The 18,315-nt window shown below is 39.4% G+C and overlaps 1 protein-coding gene across 4 annotated transcripts in view; it reads right to left on the reverse strand.

Annotated features, from left to right (window-relative positions):
- Positions 1-1,111: 1,111 nt before the first annotated feature.
- The window catches only part of LOC310896856 (sulfotransferase 6B1-like), a 113,383-nt gene continuing 96,179 nt past the window's right edge, over positions 1,112-18,315 (reverse strand). For 3 of the 4 annotated variants that reach the window (XM_083829717.1, XM_083829718.1, XM_083829719.1), the window contains 5 exons: positions 17,473-17,657; positions 16,368-16,494; positions 13,414-13,508; positions 12,170-12,356; positions 1,112-10,190 (listed from right to left, as the gene is read on the reverse strand). In XM_083829717.1, the coding sequence (XP_083685843.1) occupies positions 10,072-10,190; positions 12,170-12,356; positions 13,414-13,508; positions 16,368-16,494; positions 17,473-17,657 (713 nt within the window). In that variant the 3' untranslated portion in view covers positions 1,112-10,071. The remainder of the gene's footprint in view (positions 10,191-12,169; positions 12,357-13,413; positions 13,509-16,367; positions 16,495-17,472; positions 17,658-18,315) is intronic. The other variant, XR_014581872.1, reaches the window with a different exon arrangement.

Here is an 18,315-nt window from a genome sequence, read left to right on the forward strand (position 1 = left end):
CAAGCTTGAAAAGTGTAGTATCTTTTGCCAACTATTGTTTCACTACATACAGCAGTGAACTACTGTTCACTGCTCGAGCAAGTCCAGAGAAGGGTGACCAAGCTGGTGAGGGGTCTGGAGAACAAGTCTTACGAGGAGCGGCTGAAGGAGCTGGGCTTGTTCAGCCTGGAGAAGAGGAGGCTCAGGGGCGACCTTATCGCTCTCTACAGTTACCTTAAAGGAGGCTGTAAAGAGGTGGGGGTTGGTCTGTTCTCCCACGTGCCTGGTGACGGGACGAGGGGGAATGGGCGAAAGTTGCGACAGGGGAGTTTTAGGTTGGATGTTAGGAAGTACTTCTTTACCAAAAGGGTTATTAAGCATTGGAATGGGCTGCCCAGGGAGGTGGTGGAGTCGCCATCCCTGGAGGTCTTTAAAAGACGTTTAGATGTAGAGCTTAGCGATATGGTTTAGTGGAGTACTTAGTGTTAGGTCGGAGGTTGGACTCGATGATCTTGAGGTCTCTTCCAACCTAGAAATCTGTGATACTGTGTGATACATATCCGGCACCACAATTGCCTTTCATTAAAGGTGTGTAGTTCACTCAGACAAATTTCAGTGGTCATTTTTGTTATAGTGGGCTAACTTGGGAATAGTGCTACTCGGTCACAGAACTTGAAAAAATGTGCAGATTTGTTTCTCAAGTTTTTTTTTTTGCTGTTTGTTTGTTTTTTAAACATGTCAGCCTGTTATGAAAGTATTTCCCAAAAAGCTAATACGGGCTGTTTATCATAATTTTGTGAAACTGAAAAAGGAAAACTACATAATTTATATAAACCTATCTTAAAATATAGCTGGTTAACTGAAATTTGCAATAATCAATTTTCTTTAGCCTTTTAGATAGCGAATGGTTATGGAGTGATTTGTCATGCATTTGCATACGGTAAATGGTATGCTTCCAAGTTCCTGTGCCACATGAATGGAATATATCCCATGAACTTAGACAGATGTAATCAATGCCTAAGTTACTCATAAGGTGCACAATCAGTTGCCCAACATCTTTGCCCTGATCTTCTGTTGGAGACAGATCTTCAGTGTTTGTGTGTGTGGTTGTCCTCTGTTAAATAAATTTCTCCTTCACTTGCATGTGTTTCCTATTTTCAAATAGTCCAAGTTCAGATTTTCACAGTGCTGTGTGATTTGTGCCTGTGTCTGTGAAAGGCTGGATTCATTCCTTTCAGTTTTCTGATCTGTCAGAGCTAGCCCAGTATTTCTACATCAGGATCATCTTGTAAATTGAGCAGAATGTACAGAGGATTTTCTGACAGGATGTTCTCAGAGAAAATTCCAGTTTTGGGTAGGTCTCAAGAACTCTGCTGTTCTTGACAGTTTGGTGGCTCTTGCCAAGAGTATTGAGAAGAAGGGAGAAGGAAGGACAGTAACACATTGTCATTATGTTTGTTAACCTCTGCAGAAGGGGTAGGAGTTAAACCTTCACCTACTTCTAGCTCCATTAAGTCATTTTTACCTAATCTGTCCTGTTCAATATATGTTTCTCTCAAGTTCTGTGCCATTTCCTGTAGGGTGATCCAATGTGTTCTGACCTTAGTTCATTTCAGATCGATATGAATCTCATAAAACTTGGCTTTGTGAGTTCTGAGGTACTTTATAATGCTTGGTGATTTTATGTTCTTAATGCTTTTTAAGCACATATTAGTTAACTTGCATTTCCAGTGTCCAGCTGAGACGGCTTTTTCAAAAATTTGTATTTTCAATTAATATTCTCTAAAAACATGATTTCTTATTTCCAGAAATACTCCAAATTAGTCTAGTTACAATGCATTATGCCCATCAGGAGCAATTATCTTAAATGTCAATGTTGCAAGAGCAATAATAAAATATGTCCAGTGGAACAAAATCACTCTATTATGCATGAACTCATTGCATAAATGAGCTAAAAAAACTTGTCAGTAACACACTTGTCTGAAAATTTGTTGGACAGTGGGTTTGGTTCTCCTTGCTCTTGGATGGGTTTGTCTATCCCCATTTGTCATCCTAGGTATATTTATATATGTGGGCAACCTAAGAAAGGTTGCCATTATCTTACTTTTGCAGAAGGAAAGATTTTTGGTGTGTTTATAAAAAAATGTGTTAAAGGGAATGAGCAGTGAGCAATAAAGAGGGAATGATACCAAGGTATTCAAGTTAGTAAAGAGCAGGATGATGAAACTGAATAGAGAAATATAATGGGATAGCTGTTAGAAAAACAATCCTAATTTCATGTATAAAAATATCCATTTATACTGAGGGGTTATGATCAAAGAAAATACCTATTGTTTAGAAGTGTATACTAACAGATAAAAAAGCAACCAAATTTTGGGAGTGATTAGGAAAATGGTATAGGACAAAAAGGATAAGAGTCATTATTCCACTGTATTAATCAGTGATTTTTATGTATCTTGAATACTGGGTGTTTTGTTTCTTACATATTAAAAAAGCTGTAAAACTCTAAAGGCTTGTAGGAGGATAAGACAGGTGGGGAAAGGAAGAAATCAGCTTTTGTGTGAGCAATAGCCAAGTAAGAATTCTTCATTTTGGAAGGATGACTGAAGAGAGTTGTGTTACATATCCATAAAATTAAGAGGAACAGGGAGCTAGGGAAAGACAACTGAAGAAATGAGCAATGACTAAAAGCAGATGTCTAAGGAATATAAATTTGCCATGTTGTGTTTGACAACTCTTTCTGTTTTCCTGTGACCGCCAAACATCTATGACTCATGGATTTCTGAAGCTGGATGTGGCTTTCAGAGATTTAGTAAGCCTTGGGACGCTTAAAACAGCCTTTGTCCATGTGTTCCATGGGTCTGACATCTGTTATGTTTCCTCTGGTTCTGAACCTTTTTTCTTTGTGTGGAAGACTCCCAAGTGCATTTTTATGCTTAATTCACAATATGTATCCGTGGTTCATTCTAAAATAACTGTGTATCTCTAACACAGTAAAGGAACAAAACATGGCATTGCTATTACTATCAGGAATTCATCATTTAATCGTCAAAACAACTCACTGAAAATAAGGCAAAAGTGAGCACAGAAGCTATGTAAGAACATAGTGACATCAGCTAAATTGGGATCCATCAGTCACAGATATTCATGGTAAATTGCATAGGGAATTCTCAAACAAAATGCAATTGGACGATGGAATAATATTCAGGTGAGTATCATGTGCTTGTCCTGCTTGTTTACATACTCTTGCAGACAAATTTCTGGTCTCAACTGGCATACATCTGAGCTCGTGTGCTTACTCTTACACTGAAGTTACATGTGGAGATAGTGAAAGGTTTTGTCCTCCGAGAAACTAAAGTTGTAGTTGCACAACCATTTTTCATTGACTGTACAGCCCATTAAAAAGTTTGATAACTCTTATTTCCCACCTTTTTTTCTTTATTACATCTTGTTCACATCAACACAGTGTCAGCTTGGAAGGGGATGCATCGCCTTCTGGTCAGCAATGCCCAACTGTAAAGAACAATCACTGTAAAGAACAACAAGCTAGCTGTATCTGTGCTTTGAAGTGTATCTGTGCTGCAGTTTACTGATGCACGTGCCAAGAAGCAGGGGAACTCGCTCTAGGCTGCTTCAGCTAAACTGCTGTCTGAGCTTGGATAGCAGTGATATGTGAGCTAGCTTTATACTGCACTTCATTCACCTGCCGATGAGTCCTTGTCATGGTTTTGGCAGGGACAGAGTTCATAGAGGCTCACACAATGCCGTGTTTTGGATTTGTGATGAAAACAGTGATGATAACAGGGGGATGTTTCAGCTGCTGCAGAGCAGGGCTCACACAGAGCCAAGGCCTTTTCAGCTCCTTGCGCTGCCCTGCCAGCGGGGAGGCTGGGGGTGCACCAGAAGCTGGCTGGGGGCACAGCCAGCACAGGCGTCCCAACTGGCCAGAGGGACATCACGCTCAGCAATAAAACTGGTATAAAGAAGGAGGAAGGAGGGAGGACATTCGGGGGTGATGGGGCTTGTCTTCCCCAGGGACCGCTCTGCATGCTGAGCCCTGCTCTCCTGGAGGGGGCTGAACTCCTGCCTGCCCCTGGGAAGCACCAACTGAATCCCTCGCTTTGCTTTGCTGGTGTGTCCGGCTTGTTCTTTGCCCAGTGAGCTGTCTTTATCTCAGCCTAGGAGTTCCCATACTTTCACCTCTCCAGTTCTCTCTCCATCCCACCTGGGGAGAATGAGCGAGAGGCTGGATTGTGCTCAGCTGCCTGCTGGGGTTAAACCACAACAGTCCTGCTATGGCACTTTTTCCTATTGTAATGTAGGTAAATCCTTAATTTAGCTGGCAGGCAATGCTGTAGACTAATTAAATTCCTCATGCCTCCTAAAGAGGTAGGCAAGTAACTGCAGTTTGAGCAGTGTACTGATACCTACCAGGCTGTTAGATTAGGTCTAAGTAGTTTACCAAGGTCTTAAACGACAAATAACAGACACCAGTTGTCCTTTTTTATAATGAAAGACCTTGCAGACAGAAAAGGAAAACCTGCTTTTATTGCTCCTGGCCCTTAATATTTGCTTACATATCTGCAGCGTGTCATCCCCCCACCATTCCGTCTTTGTGTCTGCTCATAAATTCTCAGTGGTGCAGGCTGGTCATCCCCAGATCCTGGCAGATGCTGGTAATCAGAAATGAAGGACGTTTTAAGCAGACTGTGCACAAGGACTGTAATTAGGTACCTGGAAAACAGGCCTGTTCCCCTCAAGCCTCTGTCTGATTCTCTTCACAGCCCATTTCTGCTTTTGAGCTTCAGAACATCCTGTGAAAATGAACACTCAATTCTGGTGCAGAGCTTTGCAGCTCAGACACTGCAGTCAGTGTATGTACATGAGGAACAAACATTTATGTTCCTTGCCGCTTCCCTGTTTACCAGCAGAGAGCAGACAGGTCTCTGGCACTCAGGGTTTGCAGTCGGTTCCCAAGACCGCCATTTCTCCACTTAGCGTTGGCCTGTGGGACCGATTTCGACAGAATCCAAAAAGAGGCATGGCAAAGCAATTTGTGCCTTCCTGCTTTTCTGTCGCTGTTTCTCACTCGAGCAGCTGTCAGAGGTTCTTGCTCGCTCTGTCTGGGCCACAAGGTGCCGCCACTCTTCTATGCTTGGCCTGGTGGAAGCGGCTTCCTAGGGAGCCACACAGCCCCGCCATGTTTCACTCTCCTTTAGTACAGTTCGTCCCCTGTGGCATGCAAGACAGGCAAACAGAGTTAGGGGAAAAAGAGGACTATCTTCTATCAAAGTTAATAGAAAAGTCACCGCAGAATCACCTCTTGCGGTTGCTGGTCTCTTCAAAAATGAAGCCAATTGTGGACACCTGTGAGGCTGGAACTGGTGGGAGTGACACAGCCACTTACCGTCCTTTTCTCCCTCTCTGAACATCATCTTGCAGCAATCACCTTCATCCCCACAAGCCTTTCTGTCAGGCTTGATTCCTCCCTTCCCGTTCCCACTGGGTCTTCACAGCAGGAGCATCACTGGCTCTTTGTCTGTGATTTGTGACTGTCTCTCCTCTCCTGTCGGCTGACAGTGAAGAAAACCCTATGGAAATTCCTCCTGGTCCTCAATGTTTTCTCTTCTAGGTGACAGATGAATACATGTAAGCCCTCATGTTCATCTCTTGAGCACTTCTGCTGTATTTAGACCCAGTGCACAAACCCACCAACTGATCTCCAGCCCTTCTCTCCACTCCCACTCTTCCCATTCAAACCCCCACCTTTCCTCAGGCTCACTTGCCTTTTGTACAAGATGTTCCTGAAGCTATTCCAGGAGATTCCTCACCAGACACTGTTTTCCTCCAAGAAACTGCTTTAGGCATCAAACTCCTCGTATCAGATCTAATGTGAATGAAAGTCAGGCAGCACAAGCAGCTCTTTTTGAGAACTACTTTGAAAGATGTGATGTTTCTAAGGAAAATGTCTTTGAAGCAAGGCATGGAATCCATGTGTTCTTCTCCCTCTTAAGTGTTTTAGTCATTCAAATACTCTTGCTCTCATTTTCACCTGACCCAAAGGCCAGGTAAGTATGAGGTAGCAAGCAAAGCAGGCTAACTTTGACAAGAGCAGGTAAAATCTTCACAACACAGCTCTAATGGCATAAATTTTTAATGCTGTCCTCACTAATTAAATCAGTCTTGAGAATCAGTCTTCTCTGGTGAAATATATTACCAGAATAGGAAGCAATATTGTACCCATTTACTGTAACAGAGATTAGATTGCACAGGGTTTTGTTTCTTCCAGATCTAGTATTGCTGTGGTCTAGGTACATTTTGGATCAGTATTTTCCTATTTCTCTCTTTTTCCAAAAGTTTTAAATTACATAGGGGAAAAGAAAAAAGCACAGAACAGAACAGAAAGAAAAGAAAGGAAAAGAAAAAAAGAAGAGAAAAGAGAAAAGAAGAGAAAAGAAAAAAGAAGAGAAAAGAAGAGAAGAGAAGAGAAAAGAAAAGAAAAAGAAAAGAAAAGAAAAGAAAAGAAAAGAAAAGAAAAGAAAAGAAAAGAAAAGAAAAGAAAAGAAAAGAAAAGAAAAGAAAAGAAAAGAAAAGAAAAGAAAAGAAAAGAGAAGAGAAGAGAAGAGAAGAGAAGAGAAGAGAAGAGAAAAGAAAAGAAAAGAAAAGAAAAGAAAAAAAAGAAAAGAAAAGAAAAGAAAAGAAAAGAAAAGAAAAGAAAAGAAAAGAAAAGAAAAGAAAAGAAAAGAAAAGAAAAGAAAAGAAAAGAAAAGAAAAAAGAAAAGAAGAGAAAAGAGAAAAGAAAAGAGAAAGAAAGAAAGGCAGGAAGGCAGGGAAGGCAGGCAGAAAGAAAGAAAGAAGGAAAGAAAGAAAGAGAAAGAAAGAAAAAGAAGGAGAAAGAAAAAAAAGAAAAAGAAAAAGAAAAACAAATGGAAGAGAATTTTTTTACAGCATCTTACTATGGACGTTTTGAAGATTTTAGAACATCTCCACAGCTGGCCAAAATGCCCTGTGGAACCAGATTGACGATTCCTTGAAAAATTCAGTTTGAATCTCTCTTGATGGTGGTGGGATGCTACAGCCATAGGAAGAGGAGTGGGAATAGCAGCACAGTGGGAAGAGCAAGAAGAAAGAGGATGTAAAGAAATGGTAGGCATAGCAACTGCTGGCAGACCCTGGTTACCAGTAGCTACAAACACATGCCCCCATCCTTCGGTAAGTGCCCAGCCTAATATTCCAGACCTCTGACACAGGCCAGCTTTGCTACACTGCACAAGGCAGCCTGTTATGCCTGGGGATGACCTGCTAAGCAGTAGTTCTACCAGCAGAAGCAGCTTGCTTTCTTAGGCTATCACTCATGGCCAGCTAGCTGTTGCACTCTACATCAAGGCTGGCTGCATTGTCTGACTTGAGTAATGCCATAATTAAAGCACCTGGAGATGAAAAGTGTTGTAAAAGTATAAGGTATGACTGAAAGAAACTTAATTTTGAATGTCCATTTAACTGCAATGCAATGCTGGAGGTCAGACAGCTGGCAAACTACTCATTACCTTCTGTGCTAATGGCATTCCTTCAGCCAGTTCAGGGCTATATGCTTTGACTCCCTCGCTGATCCATGTGTTGTGTTCACATATCATTTCTTCATGCACAGTTTGATATGCTGAGCACACATACAAATGCTGTGTAAAACAGTTCAAATTAGTGTGCCTCCCGCTGCCTTGTTCTGCCAGCCTAAACTGAAAGACTTCCTTCTCTTTTCTGTTGCTTTCCTTCCCTTCAGTTAATTGTGTGACATGGTGTTTGGATTTTCTTGCTTCTCCTTTTCAGATCTTGAATTTAGATAGGGGGAAGGCTTTTTTGGGCCTTTGTCTGTGACTGAGCAGTTCTGCTAACAGTGCTATTCCCATTACATTTTTGGGGGCTTCTTTTGGGACCTTGCATAGCACCTTTAGATAGAATTGCCTAACTCAGTTAATAAACTTACTTGCAACATTCATTTGCCCAAGGACCATTTGTTGTTGTTGTGTGCTTTGTTGTTTGTTTTGTTTTGTTTTGTTTTCCATAGTCAAAGGGATGGAAAGTGTATATCTTTAAGTAAAGTGTTCAAGCATCTTCATTAACTGATCTCTTGCCACTCATTTATACTGGAAGAAGGACACCTGAAAGGCATCCACAGACAACAATGATTCATGGCATTTTAGAGTGAGAAAGATTTTAGTGTCAGAGGAGCAAAGCAACACAAACGTCCGGTTTCCAAAAGGTTGATTTGCATAAAACAGTGCTCAGAGCAGCATCTCTCTTGATTTGGGTTGAATTGGTAAATGGCAAGAGACTGCTGTTGCATAGGCTTTTCTCTTACATCCTCAGCATGTAACTTCCTGTATCATTTGTGCAGATGCACAAACAGTTGGCACTGATGTCAGCTTGCAGAAGGTATCAAACAAAAGGGCTGTGTAGCTAGTGTGGCTGGAGAGAGCATCTATATTCACTATCAATAAGGTCATATCACGACTTTTCAGAAACAGCTCACCCAGAGAATGAGCTTGCCTTACAGACGTGCCTGCAAAACACACAGGGATCACAGAAGAGCAACAGTGCTTGTCTGCATTAGTTTATTTTCAGTCAGTTTTTGCTGTTTTCTCTGCCTGTTGATGTGTTGTAATTATGTGGTTGGGAAAAACTAGTTCAAGAGAAGAGTACTTAATGCTAGCCTGCAAGGCAAATTGAAGGTGTGGACAGAAAACACATCATGCAGTGAATCAGAAGAAATATCTTCACTGTGTTCCTAGAACAGTCCCTAGGATGTGAACATGGACAGGTAGTTCTTAGAAAACCTGTCTTATCAGAGCAGGGTAAATACGTCTCACTCAGATTAAACTGTCTCCAAGTACTGGTTTGTTTGCTACACTGGAACTGTTGAATTCTATTGCACAAGGGCTGTGAAGTTAAATGGAAACTCAAAACACTGGAAATAGGAATTTTGCAGGGAGAAAGTCAAATGAAAAAAACTTTTATAGTTTCTCAACATATGGTACAGAAATCTGAATGGATTTATATCACTTACATTTAAAATACAAATATTATACAATACAACCCAGAAATAAATTACAACAAAATCTATACATTGTGAAAGAAAGAAAGAAAGAAAGAAAGAAAGAAAGAAAGAAAGAAAGAAAGAAAGAAAGAAAGAAAAAGAAACAAAGAAGGAAAGAAGGAAAGAAAGAAAATTTTACAAACAAACCTCACTGCAAATCTTCAAATGTACTGCTACAGTTTTCAATTTCAGTATCGATAATAAAGTCTGATAAGACAGGCACTTTCCAAATCATGGTAGATGAGAATGGGTTGAATCTGAAGTCAAGTCTTTGGTCATTTTCTTATGATGTGTTTTTAGATTTTTTAAATATACAGTGTATTATTGGATTTATTTTTTTTCTTAACATGTTATCATAGAAAGGTTTGGGTTGGAAAGGGCCTTAAAGACCATCCAGTTCCAACCCCCCTGCCATGGGCAGGGATGCCACCAACTAGACCAGGTTGCCCAAAGCCCCATCCAGCCTGATCTTGAACACCTCCACGGATGGGACATTCACAGCTAGGCAACCTGTGCCTGTGCCTCTCCACCCTCTGAGTGAAGAAAACATCTCGGGTAAGAACATCTTAGGTAAAATTCCTAAACCAGATCTAAGAATTCCATTCATATCACTCTAGAGCAAAATAAAGTAACAATAAATAAATGATAAAGTAGATTTGGTTGTAGAAAAATTAGTCTGACACCTAACTGTAAAACAACATAAATCTGCCCTCTGATACTGGAGTTCAGTCCTGCCCTCAAACCTCCGTCTCACAATCCTTCTTCACACTTTTACTGTTTGACTAGGTGAAATGTAAGGCTGATACCTGAGGTAAATTTATGTAAACAAGCTAAATGAACGTGATCAGTCAGTGCTGCTTCCATCTTCAAGGTATCAGTTCCAAGAGCAGTGCTGAACTGTTTTTAACTTTTACAGTCTATTAGCCCCCATCCAGAATTTCCCACCAGTTGCTCTCTCTGTATTTGTAATTTGATAATTGAGTATTGTTCTGCCTGTGGAATCAGAATTCATAGGTGAGACTTTTTGCCATTTTGCTGAGCTTCATTTTCTCATTAAATATTTCCTCAAACTTTAAGTTCTGTTTCGGAGTGAAATGGTTCTTCCAATCACCAACAATACCTAGAAGAGCAGGAGCAGAAAAATAAGATTGAGGCTAGCAATATATAGTGCTGAAAACATTTTAAAGGCAGACTAGTTTTATTAATGCTGCAGATGGCATAAATTATTACTGTGTCATCAACCATAGTCTCTGTAATAGGTCATAATCATTGTATCAGTCTGGTGAGACTCTGATGGAAACAGCTGAATCATCATCCATAAAGGCTATTAACGCCTCAGACTGTTTCTCATTGTGTGTCACCTGACAATGCCAACAACACTAAGTGGTACATGAAGAGTAGCAGGTTTCCAAGATGGAAATAGAGCTCTTGGTCATCTTGGCAGAGAGGCATCTTGCCTCACCTAGGTGTTTGTAGTTAAAGGTCTCCATTTAAGCTCTTTCAAAGTCAGTAGAGGGAAGTGTTTGCTTCCTGGCTGAAATTCATCTCATCCTAGTCAACATCTAAAACTCATCAAATGAGTTGTGCCGAAAAGGCAGCTACGTCTCTCTACCAAGTAAAGAAGACTCATAAAAAAGGAAACCAGAGTGACTTGATCACATGAATCCCACCCTCACACCTGCTCCTAATTTTTAGGGCTTTCTACAGATGAGATGTCCCACCACTTACGAGGTCAGTTAACTACTTCTGGGTGACCATGCACATTCGTGTTCTATTGAATGTGTCTATGCAAGTGTTTCAACAGTTATCCAAGTCATCAGAAGTTTGAGCAAACATGATTTTTGTTTGTTTTTTTTTGTTTGTTTTTTAACTGGTATATTTCAATGAGAAAATGCTCAAAATTTCCCCTCATGTGCACCCTCTAAAGAAGTGTACATCATCTCAAGGCACTTGACTAAATAGTATTCTGGATAGCAAGGAAAAGAAAAGAATGCCTGAATAATAATAATAATAATAATTATATATATATATGCATATACACAAAAGTCTACTGTAAGCTGGTTGAAGTTTGCTAAAACCTCTGGATTTGCATAGAAACTACTTGGAAATAAAAATGTTGAAATTCTTCAAGTTTTTCAGCATAGATTTGTCAAAAATCACTGACTTAGAAAGCTATATCTGTTTTTGTTGTTGCAGGTTGTTTTGGTTTGGTTTGGTTTGGTTTTTTTCCTGACATTGTATTCTGGCATTTACTTCAGCTCATTGGTAAAAACATTCTGCTGAATTAGTGAAATGTAGTTTCCCTATTTATAATTGAGAACAAGTTTTTCTTAATTGAAATAACCCTAATTTTTGAATTGTGAATGATTGCTCAAAAAATAATTAAAAATAATGAAAATCCATCTAAACATGATGGCTTTGATTTTGTTATTATTCTAATCTGAAGAAGCTTCCGAAACATCAGTAACAAGAAAACAGCTCCTTGAGGTATTTTTAAATCACATTCAAGCTATATACTGTTGAAGATTTTAGTGCAGATTCCAGTTTGGCCAAGGCCTTAATGCGACCTCTTAGGTCACCCGGTGGTTGAGTCATCCATTCTTTTGCTGTCATCGTCAGCATATTTCTTTTTGGGAACATTTCAGTAAGATAACAGGGAGTACAGAGGATAAAGGCTACCAGCAGACTCCTTCAGAAGGAATGTGTCTAGCTCTTTTCCACTCTTGCAAACTAAATGACCTTCACTGGTGATTTGAGAGGAGACTCTGGGGCTTGTGAGAGACTGAGTGTAAACTTTTAGATACAAATAGGCAGATAAACAGCAATGTTTCATGAAGTTTTCCTTTCAGCTGCAAAGTTCATATGGAGCAACAGTTAAACTGTTGTTTAAGACCCTTTCATGTTTTTCTAGCATATGCATGCATTTGCAACCAGAGAACTTAGAAAGTGTTTTTTAAGGGGGCTTCAGATTGGAAAATCCTGTTACTGCTTCCTAGGGTGGACCCAAAACATCATCAGAGGCAGGGAGAGACACAGGCTGCTGCCTCTGAATAGGTCCTGGTTGGTGCTGCTCTATTAAGCCAGGAACAGTGAATTTACCTTTTCTGAAAATCAGCTTCCTGTTGGATGTCAGGGCACAGACAGTGTGACTGGGGTCACTGTTTTCTTTTTCAGTGTCGTTTTTCATCTCTGAGAAGGATGACTTCTTGCAGATGTCTTGGATATTATCATCACTGATGTCTATGTCCAGGAACACACTGATTTCCTTCACAATCTTAGGGAGATCCTGAGATACAAGAAGAATAAGCTTTTTAAATTACTGAGCTGATTATCAGACTTTCAGTTAATATGGAAATTATTATTTGTATTACATAACAGGTTTGTCCCATTTATTTGCTTTCTAGCAAAGCTAAACAAATCTTTGGACTGTATACATGACAGATACGGTAAACCTGATTCCACTCTTATTCATACTCACAGAAATGAGTAAATGCCCTCTATGTGCAATCATATAGAATTACATGGCCAGGTAAACTCCCAGTTTGTTTTTCTGTTTCTCAGAATGATTTCACTGGGAACAGAAATACTCAAAGGAGTATTTCTCTGTGTAAGGAGTTTATTTTGTTGGAGGTGCCTTATCTAGAGATCTCACAAGTGATTCCAGATCCAAAATGGGCTTGGAATTCCTCATAGTGGAATTGCCAAAAATAAACAGAACTATTTTAATGGAAACACTGGAAAAAAAAAGTGTTTGCTTCGTAACAAAATAATAATTCTCTGAAAGCTAAAGTATATTTGGTATTAGAGGTTTTGTTGTTGTTTAAGAATAGCAAAGCTCTTTCTGCATAATAATTTCCCTTTGTCAAATCTTTTTTTCCTACCTCCACCCCCAGCCTCTAATTTTCTTCTTTACTGGGCACACTGTTCCCACTGACCATGAGTAGTTCTGTTGTTTTATATCACTTTCTGAAAATTTCACCTGAAATGTCAGGCATAACAGGTTAAAGTGTGGACCTCAATAGATGTTCTTGGTTAATTTTTCTATAGGACCAAGGACCAGGAATTTAAAATTCTTTCTGTAGCTGGGGAAAATCACGTAATATATGTCCCACTCCTGCATCTATGAAATGCAACACTCACACAATTTAAGACTTGCATAACTTGTGTAGTCTGAATTATTTAATTATTTATGTGTTTCAAGACAAAAAGTCCTATGCAAATATAAAATATGCCCATTCATATTTTCTTATTCATTCCTCTTCATTAGAATTTGCTACTTGATATTTTAGTTATGTCAATTTAAAAGTAAAGCATTCTGAAATAAGAACAGAGAGCATATTTACCTTCTTCATGTCTTCATAGAACAAAAACAGGATATTTTTGTCATTTTTATGTTCTTCCCAACTTAGGAAATGATCAAACCAAGATCCACAGACAACTGAAAAGAAAACCCGTATAGATTCATATAACTTTGATTCATAAATAACTCTGTATCTCACACACTTAGGGGAATGATCCCTTCTTGGTATGTACCCCATATTCCTTTAAATCTGATTCAATTCTCTCTGTGAAGTGACTCAAGTTTACCATCCAAAAATGTTACCATTCCTGTTGGACTTTGTTTTTGTAAAAGAGATGCAGAAACTTTTCTGAGATATAATTCTCTAGGGGAAAGAGTCTCCAAATCTAGGAATAGGCCAGTAAAGAAAGAAAATGTATGGGCACAATGAGATCCGAGTATCTGAGCAAATATCTGCATGTTCATGGTCACAGACGTAAAGACTAGGAAAATAAGCTAGGAAATAAATGTATCATAAATATAAATATTACACTAGAGAATAAAATAAAGAGTCTGTTAAATGGCACACACTGTTGCTAGCTCTATTTTGTCCCAGTAGAGGAGAAATTTATATACTTTAAAAAATCAAGGAAGAGTTGATTAAATGAAGGAGTTACTATAGAAATACATCATTCAGCCAACTACACAGGTAACCTACAGTTTTATAATTGACTTACAGTACTTCTTTTGTCTAAATGCTCCTTTTGCTGAACTACAGGAGGACAGCTAAACTTGAGTTTTATTTTAAAAGAAAAGCAGTTCTGACCCTTCTGGTTGAAAGACAAGATTGACAGCTGAGTTGAAAGCATCCTCCAGGCCATTAAGAAAGGGATAGACAGAGCAGTCACATCCAGCCTTCTCCGTAACTTTGACCTTGCTTTATGCTGCTACCAGAAAGGTATAATATTTTAATGTTGTAAAGGACATCATTTTGGTTATAAACCTCAGGATGTATTTATGTATTTTGCTGAATGCTCCAGTCTGTAGCCACCTCGTACATGTAAAATGCTGTCTAACTGCAGGGCACATGTGCACCACAGTGTCCAATTAAAGCCTGCTTAGCCACACCAGGAATGTGGCCAACAAATGCACCTGCTTTACCCCAGCCCACATCTGTGCAAGAAATGGACAGATCTCCAGAATTCCACTGTCTACACATAAATTTGGAGTTTCCACTGCTTTTCTTTCCTGTTTCTAGCAGGGGAAGAACATATTCATCAAGGTAGGTATCCAAAGAACCATTTTTTTTCCATTTAAAATAAAAATAAAAATTGAAAAATAAAAATTGGAAAAAAATAATAATAATAAAAAAAAGGACAGTGATAACAGTGATGACTTTTAGGTCCTGTAAGCTCTTAGACTAGATCATCGTCTCAGCTGTCCCCAAGTCCTTTAGTTCTTTCTCTGTGGGTTTTTGCTATATGAGTGAGCAATCCTGTTTCCAATAGCTGAAAGTCAGTGACCCTTTTGGCTCTGGGGGTATAGCAAACAGTCTTGGAGACTCTAGTGACAGCATAAGTTGTCTCTGGGTGTCCTTGCCCTTGTTCTCAACTGAAAGAACTCTGCAAGAGTAGTACAGGATCTGAACCAAGCAGCACAAACATCATACATTTCTATTAAGAGCAAAAATGACAACCTCTCTCCCAGTATCACCTCTCAGATAAATTTCTTCTGTAACCAACATAATTATCTTCTTATGCCATGCATAAGCATGCAGGAAACAGCAGAAGGCTACTAGTTTACAGACAAATGGGAGATGTTTTAAAATTTGAGACAATCCTCTTTTCTTTTTTCACTGTTGAATGTTCAGAGATGTTACTAAACAAGCCAAGATCCTGCACATCATTTATTCATGTGCCTTAGGGCTGCTCTGAATGAGGAACACAAGATCTACAAGGCAGAAGAAAATTCAAACTGACTTCTGGAGCTTTGATGTAAGCTCATGGTGACTGCACTGGCACTTTTCTTTCAAATTTTTCAAGGCCGTCTATCATTGTTGCTGTTATCATCATTGTGGTTGTATAGCAGGAGCAAGTCCTCAAAGGAGTAATAAAACACTAAAAATGGGAGTGGATACCTGGAACACAGTCCTCCTGTCAGCTTCCATGCCACCACTGCCATTCACACAAATCTCACTCATGTGTCACTCACCTTGGTCTTTGGACCCCACGACTAAGACAACAACCAGGCAGAGTGTGTGCAAGGGCACTTAGTGTGTGCAGGGGCACTTTGTGAAAGCACCTAGACTTCTTTTGAAGGACCACACAAGTCTACTTTCAAGATCAGAAAAGGCAGTAAGCCTGCAAGCGTGGCTCTCCGTGCAGCCTGGGGACGGTCTCCCTCTGTGCTGCCCACCTTTTGGCAGGGCAGTGGACCTCTGCTCTCTGGGCACCTTCAGACAGTGTCTACCCCACCAGACTGCCCACCAAGGACAGGAGGTGGCTGCAGTGATCCCAGCTGCCTTTTTGTCTGCTTGGAAGGAGCTGTGTGCACATTCCTTTGCTATCAAGGTTTAAACATGAGTTCTTGGTGTGAAGCGGGCTATTAGCATGGCTCACGAAGCAAGGTCGGAAATGTTTTACTACAGGGAAACCTGCATCATAACCAACAAATTGTTGGGGTTTTCAGAGTGTGTGTGGGAAGAGATGAAACCTGCAACTTGGCTATGAGAATATGTTTTTAACAGATGTGCCGGAGGACAGCAACCTGCAAAGAACAGTTGTGCTGAAAGAATGCAACGACTTTTCAAAATGTCTCCTCACAGGGCTGAAGACAGCATCTTATTATTTGTTCTTGTTTGGTTTAGCATTAGAATTTACCTTGAAAAAATAATAAATCTAAGGCTATATAAATTAGGAGTTCAACAAGGAGTTTTCACACAGTTTGCATTTGTTAACACTTTCTGTGCATGATCAGATAATAAAAACTGCAGGGATAAAACATAACACTTATCCTTACCGTCTCCTTCTAAGAACAAGTCAAAGAAAGCAGTCCAGGTATCAACAGTGGGAAGGTGTGGATTCTCTCTGTAGTAATGATACATAGAAACTGCAGTATCTTTTGGATTTCTGCTGATGTAGATCATCTGTAAATGAAGATGATATGGTTATTAGTGATAATGTTATTCCTTTATTTTAGAGGAGCTGTGTGCATAAATGTGGCATTTTCACAGGCAGTTTGCAGTGTCAAAACCCTTTCCTTTAGTATTCTTCCGTTGGACACCATGTCATAAGGACAGAAATGCATTTGTCCCTTTTTAGGCAGAAGAGAGCAGTGGTCAGCAAACAAAACCTTGTGGGCAGAGGTGTGTTTCCTACAGGTGGGTAATGTTTACATTTTGTGAAAGAGGCTGGTTCGTTTTAACTCATGAGTTAAACTACCTCATATATCTGATATATATGAAACTGTTTACTTCTTAACATTTACAGGACAGCTGCAAATGTTAATTTTGGCCTTTCACTGAAATTAGTGTTGTCCCAAAAGTCTGTATCTATGTAATCCTGAAACTCTGAACTTATAACATAAAATTTGAAGCCCAGAGCTGATTATTTATAGACCTTCCACATCAGCATGGGTTGACCCCCAAACTGACCTGAATCCTCCTCCTACATTTGAATTCACCTCTGTTTGGCACTATTTCAATATAGGGTCTTGAAAAAGCTTCAATAGGAGGGGCAGGGTACCTTCACCCTCAGAACATTCCATAAATACCCCAGATAACTGCTTTCTAAACAAACCCTCCAGTCACTAGGAAATGGAGCCATGATACACACACACCACCCTCCAGTCCCTAATAATATTGAAAGATCCTAGTATTGCATTTTTTGTGGTGCCTAACATACAAATCACCCAGTGGGAACAGTAGGGCAGGAGCAGAACCCAGTTTTTAGCCCAAGCCTCTGCTCATGCTGCCTTCAACTGCTGGTTAGCTGTGTCTCCAAAATTCACAGCAAACCACTTCTGGAAACTGTAAGTCATTTAATATCGTTTAAGGATTAACAAGACAAACTAGATTCCTAATAGACACAAAATATCTTACTGCTTTTATAAATTTTTGCCTTACCTTGCAGTTTTTATTCTTAAAATTTGAAGGCAACATGTTGTAGTCCAAGTGCGTTGGGATGATCCTCTTTGATGAGAGTTTATTCAGTTCCTCCAGTCTGGAAACATCTCCATATTCAATGGGAGATGTTAGTGTAATTGGAGTATTGTAAAGCTTTGTTATAACTCCTGCCAGCCAGTGTGTGCCTTCAGAAAATTATTTTTAAGGAGAAAAAAAAAAAAAAAAAAGAATGAAAGAAAAGAAGGAAGATTTGTTACTGAGAAGATACATGAAACATGCAGTTTGTGTATGGGAACAGCTTTCTAGCACACACAGAAAACCACCTTCTAAAAAACACCTCAGAACTTCTACACCTCCAGATTCAAGAAACTACGTAACTGTATAATCCCATTGGCTCTAGATGTATAAATACTGAAAAAAATAGTGTTGTTGCTGAAGTACAAAGTAACTCTATGCAAAGTGTTAATATTTGTATTGAAACAAATTCATTAGCTAACCTATAAAATTCAGACTGCTTGTCAGCAGGTGGTTATATTGTTTTTATTATTTATTTTAGAATAATCTGTTTTGTTTTGTTCTGTATTCTTATAGTAAATTGAGTCTATATATTTGGAAAGTAACTGAGCTCCCTCTTTGGTATGTGTGTGAGACAGAGCCTGGGTGAGAGGGAAGAAGAAATGAATAAATCTGCAGGCAAGGGCCATACAAATAACCTAATTCAACTCTTGCCTTGTTCATAATTAAATGTAGGAAGTCCTCTGGCACATCCTTCAAGTATATATTTTGCTTATAAGAAAGAAATATCTATTTGCTTTCCAGTATGAAAACACCTGAGATTATTTT

This window comes from Anser anser (genome assembly GCF_964211835.1).
Source record: "Anser anser genome assembly, chromosome: 1".
NCBI classification, from domain to species: Eukaryota; Metazoa; Chordata; class Aves; order Anseriformes; family Anatidae; genus Anser; species Anser anser.